The sequence below is a fragment of the Rissa tridactyla genome, chromosome 5, assembly GCF_028500815.1.
Source record: "Rissa tridactyla isolate bRisTri1 chromosome 5, bRisTri1.patW.cur.20221130, whole genome shotgun sequence".
Taxonomy (NCBI): Eukaryota; Metazoa; Chordata; class Aves; order Charadriiformes; family Laridae; genus Rissa; species Rissa tridactyla.
In genome coordinates, this window is record NC_071470.1 from 79,885,223 (window position 1) to 79,897,378 (window position 12,156).

General features: G+C 41.0%; 1 protein-coding gene across 1 annotated transcript in view; it reads right to left on the minus strand.

The window, feature by feature from the left end:
- The window catches only part of PRSS12 (serine protease 12), a 44,025-nt gene extending 35,545 nt beyond the window's left edge, over window positions 1-8,480 (minus strand). Inside the window, exon 1 of the mRNA XM_054203590.1 lies at window positions 8,174-8,480. Coding sequence (XP_054059565.1) covers window positions 8,174-8,480 — 307 coding nt within the window. The remainder of the gene's footprint in view (window positions 1-8,173) is intronic.
- Between the last annotated feature and the right edge of the window lie 3,676 nt (window positions 8,481-12,156).

The following is a 12,156-nucleotide window of genomic DNA, read 5'->3' on the forward strand; positions in this document are numbered from 1 at the left end:
AACAAAAGAAAAAAAGCACGTATTGACTACACACAATTATTTAAATGTGGTTACCTCTATCCAAATGAGCAAAAAGTATATATATATATATGAGTGCTATACTTTTATCTTCCACATAATTCTATCAATCATAAGGGAATCAGAAAACAACCACATGGATTGCATAGCTTTTGCTCTGACCCATGTAACTTTATGCATGTCATCGATGTCAGCCGTTTATTTTAGCCAAAGAATGCATTTGTTCATACTTGTTCTCAGACAGAAAAACACTGGATGTAATTCTCTTAATTCTTGAGAGATCTTTACCAAATTCTCAGACAAAACAAGCTTTTTTTAAATTACAGTAGTTTTAGTTGAGATGCCAGATGCATCTGCAGTTGAAGGTAGCCAAGTGCCTTGGGAACTAAAGGTGGGAAGAAGCTGGTCATAGGTATAACTCTACAGAACTCTACAGAAGCAGAACAAAGAGTCGTAACAGAGCAGTAATTCGACAAGGAAGAATACATATCTGTTAAATTATCAAACATAGCCTAATTGTATGCATCAGCGTTGCCTGAAATCTTACTTAATTCATCCGTCTCTACGGATCACTCTAGATCCTGTGATCTACTTAAAATCAGAAGCTACACCATCATCCAGTTTACAGGGGTTTTAGCAATGGGAGAAAACAGTCAATGTTTGTGCCTGCATTTCATTGTATACGTGTTCATGTATGTGAAGAAAAAAAAGGTAGATCCAGTTTTTCTTGCAGCTTTCACTCATATTGTGTCCTGGTTTTAATTTAGTTCAGTGTATTTTATAAAACCACGAAGCCAAATGACTGCCAAATAACTTGAGGAATTAATTAACCTCAATCTTGGTTTTGTGTGTTCCTATTTGCGTCCTATTTACTTTCTCAGCAGTAACTTACTGTGCAGTAAATTACAAATGAAACTTATTCAACTCATGTTACAGAGTGAGCTATCATTCCGAATAGAGGATTATTAATGAGTTAAGTATAATACTACTGTGGACAAATGGCACATTGTTTATCTGTCTTTATAATTTTTCTCTTTGTATTTTTTTTTCTCATACCGACAGAGTCTGGAATTTTCTTTATTTATTTTTGCTCTTCACCAGACTTTTGTACAGACTATTATTTTCACTTGAAACATCAACTGCAGTCATAGCAAAGTGATTCCTGACATACCAGAAAGCAATTTTGAAGATGTCATCTCCAAAAATAAGTTTATTTTTATACATGATTGCTTACAGTCCTGCATGACACCTACTGAAATCAATACAGTGTTTCCTGAGTACACATTACACAATATTTCTATTCAAATATTTGAATAAAGGAGTACTCGAAGAATAAAATTCTTTTCTAAGGTCTCCATGGCGGAATTTGGCTCACTTCTTTTTCTGTATTTACAGAATTCCCAACGACAACAGTGGAAGAATTTATTCATGTACACAGAGCAAAAGATAGCACAAGAGATAACTTTTGCACATCAGAAAAATTTTTCCCAACAATTAAAAAGGAAAGAAATCTGAAATCCTTTGCATCTCCGGTAGAAGCCCTGGGAGAGAAGTTTGAAAAGCACAGAGTTCTCACGGTGGATGCGTGCCTTTAAACCTTTCCCTTGCCACCCACTCCCCTAAAGAACCCCTGATGACATCTGGTCCCTGTTGAAGTGGGAAAACACACTACTGGTATCAGCTGGTAAGGAAGGGAAGATGACTGAAAGGGACAGTGCCTTATTTCCATGTGCCTGTTTTCATCATAGATTAAAACAATGAGTGGGGGATTTTTAAAAAAAATCATCTAATATCTCAACAAAATATTTTGGTTTTTCTTTTTCCTATAGATTTACAGCTGCATATAGGAACACCAATGTTTTATGAAGGGTAATAGCATTCATAACAAACGCAAGAAAACCACAACAAAACATGACAGAGAACCAGCTTCTGTCATATAGAAAACACAGATGATGATTGTTAAAGGTGATTTTGTAACAAATTTAAAATATTCTTGATTTTCACCGGATAAGTTAATATAGAAAGAAATACAAAGAAAGCCTGCTTTTACATGCAACTAATATTAAACCTTTTATTATGCCTATTGTTTAATAGAGTTAACCAAATATATGGTATAATAATTCTAACTTGCGGGTTGCATTGACTCACTACTCTTCTCATAGGACAGTATTGATATCTACAGCTATGATTAACCTAAACCATTCAGGGCAAAACCCAGCATTCTCTCCTCAAGCAAAACAATAAGTAAACCCATTTTTTTAAAAAGAGAAGTCAGAATTGAAAAACATCTGAAAGGTTAATACCTCTTAACGTACTTTTCTAAGTCTAGTCTAAGTGTTTCTAGCTCGGTATTTCAGCACTGTATGCATCAAGACTAAAATGATACAGTAATATTTTATTGTTTCATATGGACTTTGAAGTATGTATCAACCTATGTCATATGACAAGTCATGATTACGTAGCAAACAAATCAGAGAGCACACTAATGAGAAAATTATTTCTTTGTTGTTTACTCAAAATGTTGAGGTGTTCAGACCCCTAATAGTTATTTTACTGGATCAAGAGATATATTAGTTACAGTAACTTGGATACCTCATAAAACAGAACTTTAAAATACAGACTTTCTTTTCAGTAGCTTATTTTTTCTTTCCAATAGATAAAACTTTTACTTCATAATTAAACACAGATTTGTGCTCCATGTGTAAATTGATCATAGGAAATTGCAAGATGACCAACATTATCTGCCATCATGTATGTTTACGCTGTATTACCAAGTATCTATTTATTACTCATGATTCAGTCTTTGTTTTTAAGAATGTGTTAAGATCTTAATTGCAAGATTATCAGTGTTTGCATTGTTGAAATGACCAGGAAAAACTCTTCCACTTCACACGCAGCAAGAAATCTAATATAGCATGATTAAAAGGATACTGGTTAATTCTTAATTTCAGTCGTTAAGTCTTCTACTGTTAGATTATAACACCTCAGGCCCATGCTGCGCCCCAACACATCTGCCCAAGGGGCTTCCTGCTGTGTGCTCCCCCTGGGGCCAAGAAGCTCTGCAGAAGAGCGTCTGAGTTAGATCTTGGAAAACAGTTCCGGCTTAAGCGTTTGCGTTGGAGGCTCTAGGTTTCTGGAGTCTTGGTATGATATGATCTGAATTTTTTAAGCTATAAGTTTTCAGCTCTTTTAGTTGCTGAAGAAAACTAAACATGTTGGGAGTAGGGCTAATGCAGTAATATCTGCTCTGGCTTTTATGCAGTGCTCTGAGAAACTCAGACTCTCTCCCCTCTCCGCCAAGCCTCTGCTTAAAGGGCTTACCAAACCTTTGCTGCCTCGACACCAAGCTCAACAGCAGGGAACACGAGTACAGGGATCCTGCCCATGGCTCTCAGTGCCCTCCTCAGCACTGGTCAGGAAGAGGAAGGATGAGGAGAGGTGAACTGACCCCACGAGAGTTAGAAACAAGGGCACAGGACCACAAACTAGGCAGCTCTAGGACACATACTGTGGTCTTAAAATGGACTTCATTCAGCCCTGTATGAAGAATACAAACCTGTCTTGACAGAAACTCCTTCATTTATATACACTCAAAAATATGTACGCATTTCTTCTAATTATGTTCTAGATGAGGTTACTGACGGTCAATTCATGTTGTTTACATACAGTCTGGTAATTTTAGTTGCCCTGGTATCTGCCCAAGTCAGAGTCTTTCCTATCTGCTATCACTGTTTAAAAGAGATTAAGTTATACTTGCAAATGCAAGGAAGTAAGGGTATCCAGTGGGTGCTGCCGAGACTTGCTCTGCAACACCTGCCATATAGGCTCAAGATGAGACACACAGGAAAAAAGGGAGAGGAAAACCTCTCAGCCAACTTTTAATTAACTCCAAAAAGCAGAAGAGCTTCAAAGGAATTGTGCTGTTGTGCTTGGCCTCTTTTGCTATACCACTCTCACATCCAGAGATGCTGTGTAACTTCAAGCCCTATTTTATTTTCTACATCTCACTGAGAACAAGCATTGTTACTGTGTGCGGCTGAATTGCAAATAGAATGGGAATCACTTCCATTTCTGCTGTACGTCTAAGTGCCACAGCAGTGGGGTTTATGGTGTTGGATAAAGGTGTGCCAGCAGTTTCTTCGTAAACACCTGTGTCCAAAGTCTTGGAATTTGGCTGTAAACGTAGATTTGAAAAAAAGGGATCAGAAGTAGAAGTTGCCTGCGCCTTTCACCCTGGTGCTGGGTGCTCTGAAATTGCAGACTTAAAGCAAAGTAAAATAAGTATTTTGAATTTTGGAAATCTGTAAAAACAACAAATATTTTTATTTCTGCTTTCGTTTCCAAGGTGTTCCAACATGGGACAGTGCCACAGAAAGGCCCTGCACTCATAATTCATCTCTGTTGCCTTGGACCCAGTTGGGTAAGTCCAAATTGACATTAATTGTGAGGGTCTCCCATTGATACATGCTGTATATCCCATGTAACTCCCAATATTTCAGAACACTAGTGGATGATTCATAATACAACAAAAGAGTCTATCCCAGTTTCAGAATGAAACTAATTCATCAGTTTGTATGAGGTACTTGCAAGACGCTACCTGTAGTATAGGTCAAAACTAACACCAGTTCAAATCAATGGAATCTTTTCCTTCCTGCCAGGATCGGGCCTGGCTAAAATCAAAGAATTTAATCCGGTTGACTTCAGCAAAGCTATGGATGACACTCACTGCAATCAATGAATGCTGTTGTCCATCACCTTCCTGAGCACTGCTCTTAGTCTAAAATTATAACTATTTTCTCATGGTATTTTAACCTTGAAAAAGGGGTGCATCCATCAGAACTACTTTTTAAGAACTACTTTGAGAACTGTAGCAGATAGCAGTATTGCACACTCAAGGATCCTTATATTAGAAGTTTCATAAATATTGTATATATTGAGTGTGTAATGTGCTGAATTGGTTCCTCTGCAGCAGTGAGATTCATCATGTCAATGATCAATAGCTTAAGGCTCTGAAAACATAAACTGAAGTGTTAGTAATGTAAGGGGCTCTAAAGGACTGCAGTTGTCTTCTGTGGTACAGAGCTGCAGAAAATAAGGGGTCTTATGCTGTGCAGCTGTAATAAGAATGGTTCCAGAAGAGCTGCTTCTTAGAACGAAAATACAGACATTCATGGTTTTTTTCCTTTAATCCTATGCTATTAAAAAAACCAAAACCCCAAAAGACCTTCCATCAACTGCCTGGACTATCGTATAACAGGTAGGGAGAATAATCCAGTGTTTAGACGATGAGCCCGAGGCTTGATTCTTCTCTCACAAAAGTTTAGGGAGCATTATTTGGTTGGCATTGGTGGAATTACTATGTGATAAAAGCAATTTAAATAGAAAAACTCTAAATCTGGCCATTCTGGAAATGTGTATTTTATTTCCAGTTCTGCCACTGATTGGTAGTGTGACCTCTGGGCAGACACTTACCCTCTCTTCTATTGTTTCCCCTTTGTAAAATAAAGGAAAATAGTTAACCCGCTTTACTTAAAGAGCTTTATATTAGGTATGTAACAACACAGCATGAACAACATATCATGCAGAATACTGTAACTATATGCCACAGACACATTGTGTGGCAGCAGTTGTTTCTAATGACTGAGGTAGGCCTCTTTTTTTGAAGCATGAGTACATCACAGGTAAGTTGTTATTAGCAGTAACTAAAACAGTAAATTCTGCTGGACTTCTGCTGGCTCTGAGTACAGAGTACTTTCGTACTCGTTTATTTTCCTCTATGATTTCCTCGGTTAATCATGATAATTTATATATATTTGTATTTGGTCTACTTGCTTTCAAGGCATGAATAAATAATATTACCCTGACGTCTCTCATTTTAGAAGGAAGGAAATGAAATGCCAAAATCTATTATTTTAAATTATAAAACTAATTTTAGACTGGTACACGTAGTATAATTGCAAAGGTGCTGCTTTCCTTGAATTTTTAATTGTTAATGTTTAAATATAAAGCAGTTTAATACATACACATGCACAAAGTTTAGCCAAATAACTTTGCAGCTACGTATTAATATTTAAGGTAGAAAAGCTGGGAGATTGAAGGCTTTGAACATGGTATTGTATTCAGTTATTGCAGGTGCTTAATAACTGAGTATGGGCTTCCATAGCACATGTACTAAAGCAACACATGCAGTGCGTTTGTCTCTGAATAGTCTGTCCTCCTCTCGCTATAAACTGCATCATAACATTGCCGTACTTGCATTTCTTTGCCTCTTGTAAGAAACGAACATACCTCAAGATGAATGTTAGAACAATGTTTATTTCTGGGCAAATGGCCTAATATATTTCCATGTTCCACCTTAGGCCATCTCACACCCTCTCTAATTCTTGCATATTGCCTCCACGAGGGCTTTTAGACAGACGTTTGCCCTGCTGATGTCACTGAGAGTTTACCACTGAGTCCAGCAGAAGCAGATGCCCTTTCAATTAGGAAGTATTGCCTAATGTTCATTAGCTGTGTCCTCCCGCTTAATAAGGGCTAACCTGGATTTCCTTTTTCTGGGGAAAAAAACCCAGCATTCTGAAAAGCCTGAAGAAACGCAGCTAAACCCAGACCATGTAGTATTTTTGGCATTTTTTTAGTTAAATCACGTTCGTGCTGAACTTCTAGGGGATTCAGGAATTTACTTTAGTCAGTGCAAGACTCTGTTCTTAGCAGTAAAACGCCACGTTCTTCACTGTAACAAATTAGACCAAGTCCTCACAAAGTATTTTGGGAAACAGTCTGAAGAATTCTGAAAAAAGCTATAAATGTGATGGGCTAAATCAAAGAAGAAACTGTGGGACTCTTTCCCAAACTAAGACCAGTTAGAGGGTATGAAGTCTTCTGGGTTTTTTTTTATCTGTGTCTAGTTATCTGTTTTCTCCTCCGTGGCATCAGCTGCCTGGTATTCTTTCCAGGGAAACATCTGTAATGCATAATATCATTCTATCTTCCTGAAGATTTGACTTGGAACACAGCTTTGGAAGCTGCATTTTTTTAAATACTTAAATGATCAATATGGACTTTGGTGCCTCCATATGCTCTTCATGTGATATTTTATACCAATATGTATAATGACACGTTGTTCAAATTATCATCTTTTTTTCACACACCTTCTAGGCTGTTGGATGAGAAAAATAACAAGTCTCTTCAGAGATCTGAAAGTAAATCAATAAAAACCAATCCAAAACCAATTTCCACAAGAACAAAATTATTAGTAATAATATTAATCATCACCTTCCTTGCTGACCTTGTGATATTACAAAATACGTAAAAGGAAAGGCAACAAAGAAGGGATTTTTTATTTTTGTTACAACAATTATGCTTGATCATTTTTAGTATAGGTATAGATAGGACATAATTCCTATTTAGGTAGGAGATAATACCAGAGAGATGGAGGAGAAAATGTGAAGTCATTCAAAACCAGTCTGTACATAAATATATTTAAGCCTGTGGAGGGGTGCCAGCACTGATGAAATGTAAAGCTGATCAACTGCTCCAGGGCTGAATGCTGAAATTGCTGTTCAGTCCTTATGCACTGAAAACTTCCACTGAAGCCATTGGCGGTTTTGCTAAGGCGGGGGGAGCACAGGTCTCTTGGCTGGGTTCACAGATGTCCTCAAGCACCAGCGCTCGCTTGCAGACCCCATTTTCCCAAGATGTGGGAAAAAATCAGAAAGCAAGAGATACCGTGTGAGCAGTTCGTGTTTAGAGCAAGGCACCCTCCTGCTTTTCCTTCTGCCACTTCACTTCTGTGGACCACGGGCTTCCCAGAGAAGCGCACCCGATTGCAAAAAGGGGAATTCAGTAGGCTAACTGAGCCTACTGAATGCTTATGGCACGGCTTTTTAACGCGATTTACCTACTATTAAAACAGCGTCGGAATAAAACCAGGCAGGACCTTCGTTTTTCCAATGCATCTGCTGATGTAGAAGTTTAAACTCTCCTCTCAGAAAAACCTTGCTCTCACTTTGGCAGAAGGTCTCTGGCCCCCCGTTCCCTCCCGCAACAGGGAACCGGCTCGGCGACACGGAGGACTCCTGCCCGGCAAAGGCACCCAAGACCCGCGAAGCCGCCGCGCACCCTCCGCAGCGCCCGGCGCCCCGGCCCCGCTCACCTCGCTCGCAGTCAGCGCGGCCCCGCTCCGCCCGGCCCCGGCCGCTCCCGAGGGCGCAGGAGCTGCGGCGGCCCCGCGGCGCTCGGCCCGACGTCCCCCGCCGCGGGAGGGTGGCCGCCGCCGGTGGCCAGGGGCGCCGGGCCACGGGCAAGCCCCCGGCGGGGCAGCCGGCGGGGGTCGGCGGCGGGGCCGGGGCGGGGAGCTGCGGGTGGCGGGCGTCCGGGAGGCTGGCGGGGACCTGCCCCAGCCCGCGGGCTCCGGGGATCGTCCCGATCACCAGCGCCACCACGAAGCCGGCGAATGTCATGGTGCCAGTCCCGCCGGCCCGGGTCCATCTCCCCCTCTCATCGCGCCCGGGATGCGAAGGGGGAAGGCGGGGCCGCGGCGTCCCACTAATCCCCCACGCCGCACACCCCTGCCGCCCTCCCTCCCTCCCTCCCGCTCCCCCGCCGGCCCCGGGCGCCGCCGCCACCCCTGCACCTCCCCGGCCGCCCCCCGGGTTCGTCCCTGCCCGCGGTCCCGCTGCAGCCCCGCAAGCTCCCCCCCGCCCCGCTTCTCCCCTACCAGCCGCCACCTTCTCTGCCCTCGCCCCCGCAGCTGCGGCTGCCCCGGCCCCTCCGCCAGCCTCACAAAGAGCAAAAGGAGCCGGGGCAGAGCCGTGGAGAGAGGGAGAAAACGGACCCGCCCGGCGGCTGGGGCGGCAGAAGGATGGAGAGAGCCCCAGACGTGTCTGCGGGAAACAAAGGGGCTAGAAACAAATGCCGTGAAGAGAAATGTCTTCGAGGGTTTAGCTTTATCCCAGCCCCATGTGCTCTGAATAGTAATCTGCTTATTCCCAACCGCTGCAGAGTTCTACATGACCTGATCATCTCTGGTTTCCTTTTTCTGCCAGGTCGTCTGTAGTGTGAGTCTGTAGATACACCTCTCCATCCACAGGATCTTTTTCCCTTTCTAATTTTTTTGACTGAGAAGTGTTAATCTGGTTTCTGGATGAGCGCATCAGTATTTCTTTGCGTTGTGACTAGAATCTAAAAGAGGAAGAGAGAGCGTGCTTTCTGCTTTCCATGCAGGATCCCAGGTATCTCCAGTAAACAGTGGTCTTCCTTTAACAGGCTCTGAAGTGTTCAAAAGGTGCAAAATGCAACTTTACCAATCTAAGCTTTTGTTTATAAGAACAAAAGAGTTCCAGTGCTAAGGAAAAGCAGGTCCTACAGTGTTTGGTATTACCTATATTAATTTTGGTTCTGCTCATCTCTGATTAATTTATTATTGCAACATTATAGTTAGTAACTTAATCATACACAAAGGTAAAGAATACTCGGCTGGGGTTTCTACAGCAACATGGTAACTGTGCTATCACATGCGTCTGCTGCACTTTTTGTGGATATAAGCGCCCAGATTGTTCTTTCTCTTGGAGGTTTCTTCTAGGGATATGTGTATGCATTAGTTTAGAAACTGTCAGGACTGGCAAGAGTTTAATTTGTTTTCAAAATATTTGAATATATACAAGGCGTTAACCTGAAAGAAACTCATTATGGCCATTTTTAAATTGTCTGAAGATTTGTTGCTGTCATGACAAGGTGGTTGCTTTTATCCTTTGGAAGGATGGATTAAAAGCATGCTCAGCCTAGCTGGTTAAGGCTTCCTTCATTGCCTAGTAAACACTTTTTGGCATCACAATAACAGCAATATTTCATTTTCCCTGACTTAAGCTCTTTTTCCCCCCTCTAGCCTGGAAGTGGAAGGGTTCTGCTGATCAACATGGAAGAAGAGAACAGATGAGTATGATGAATCTTGCAAAACACTTCAGGCAAAGCTTTGAGCCTGGTACTTACTCATGTATTCTGATTTCATTTGTATCCCCTAGGTGTGTGGGCCAGCAGGAATTTTACATGCAGTGAACCATCTTTGCCTATGTAGGGTAGAGGTGTGTGTGCTTGAGGTTGCAAAATGGGGGAGCAGGAGTTGGAGGGGGGAAGAGGGGGACTACACAGGGAAAAAGGTTTGGAAGTAACTAGAATTATAGAAGAAGGATCAAGAAGAAAAAAGCAATTGTCATAATGATTCCCTCCCCAAGACAGGGTTCGGGTTTAATCAAGTGATCCATATGTACAGATTCACTCTTGATCATTTTAATTTTTATCACGATTGTTATTTTTGCTATAATCAAATAAGGAGAATGAGCCTTAATTTGCTTTAATAACTGTAAATTAGCTTTCACTATGATGTGAGGTCTGTTAACGCTACAGGAAATAATGCTTTTCTTAGAATTTACAAATTAGGGACTTGGTCTGGCTTCCATTCAAGACATTGATAATAGTTTCACTGTAAGTACGAGGGTCCCTTTTCTAAGAACTACTGGAACTGATGCAGTTTGTTTTGCCAGGATGTATGCTTTGCACTTTGCTTGCAGCTTCTGTCTTGGCTAGAGCATTTACGAGTGCCTCCCCCATATGGTTTCTCTTGTGTTTGAACTGTGGGAGCTCATGTTGCAGTTTTTCTTTTGGCTGTGCCACTTACAGGTGCCATGTATAAAATCACTCTCATCTGCTTGACTACTTTCACTGCGCTTGTAGGAGGCTCATTATCTATGTGACTTTCACCTCTGTCACATTTCTCACAATCGGTTAAAAGTTACTGGGAAGAGCAAAGACAAAGCAACAGTTACATGGACAGACAGTGCGATTTTGAGAACCGTGATTCTTTTCCACATCGCACTTAAAATAACATTAAGGATTACGTGTGTGCCTAAAATGACACTGCGCTATGCTTTAAGGGTGGACTTTACCTTCACATGTTTATAAACAAGAAACAAAGGCTTATTACTCTGATATAGCTTCAAAAAGATGCCAAACGTGAGATGTTCTTAGTGCATTTGGTTGCCTTAAAAGTTTTGTCTGTACTGTACAAAACTCATGAAAACTCATTCACAAATTGAATTAGAAATTAAAAAAAAAAGAAAAAAATTATGTTTGCTCAATTAGGGTGATAAACAAGTAGATCTTTGGAAACCTCCAATGGTCTCAGTGTATCTGGGCATCACATACAATTTTGATTCTGAAATTACAGTATCCAACTTTTCAGAAAAAAATTGTCACAAAATGTTGCAAAAATAATAACTCTTTGGAAACTGTGCCAGTTATACTCCTGCAGCAGCACTATGGCATTTAAGGTTAGTAATCTGTGTTTAACAAGGCCTGCATTTTTATGTGAAAAGTAAGGCTTGTTTTGGTCTTTCTGGATTAGTAGAGAAAATAATCCATTAAGCTGACATTACAGCGGGTGAACTGGCCCCAGCTGAAGTACATAGCAATTTTCCCTTTTGCAAAACATTTTCAATACTTAATTCTATGTGCACACCTCCTGTGCGCAGAGGTAGCACCTATTGACAGCAGCCCCACGGAAGTCCATGGAACAACACTCGTAACCAAAGTTAGCAAATCTGTGCTGCATATCTGACAGCTTCCATGAGATCAGTTGTAGGAAATCATCTGCTAGAATAGATCTTAATTTCTGTACAATTCCACAGGGTTGGCTGCTTTTTGCTCTGCTGATATTTGACAGCCCCAATACCAAACTGTTGATAAAACAAAGAAAAATTAATAATTCATAGATATGAACTGATCTCACCACTCCATCCCCGCCCCCATATTTCTGTGCATAGATTCCTCAGGTTACCTGAGAAATGGAAATATTAGAAATACTCGCTTAATGCAGCAGCAGCATGGGCTTTTTATATATGCAAGGCTTAAAAGGAAACTTACACAAGAGCTTCCTTTATCCTAATAGCTTTCTAAAAGCACTTGATAGTTCATCCCTTTTGCTGACTCTGCTTTTGCATGAATTGTGTGAGGACACAGGTTATCGTAGCACTAATTTTCAATAAATAGTTCTTGTGAATAGGTGAAGGTATCTGATGTGTGGGTTATATATGCAAAAATAGTAGTCCTGCGTTGCGAAAACATTTAATACCAAGCATTTAA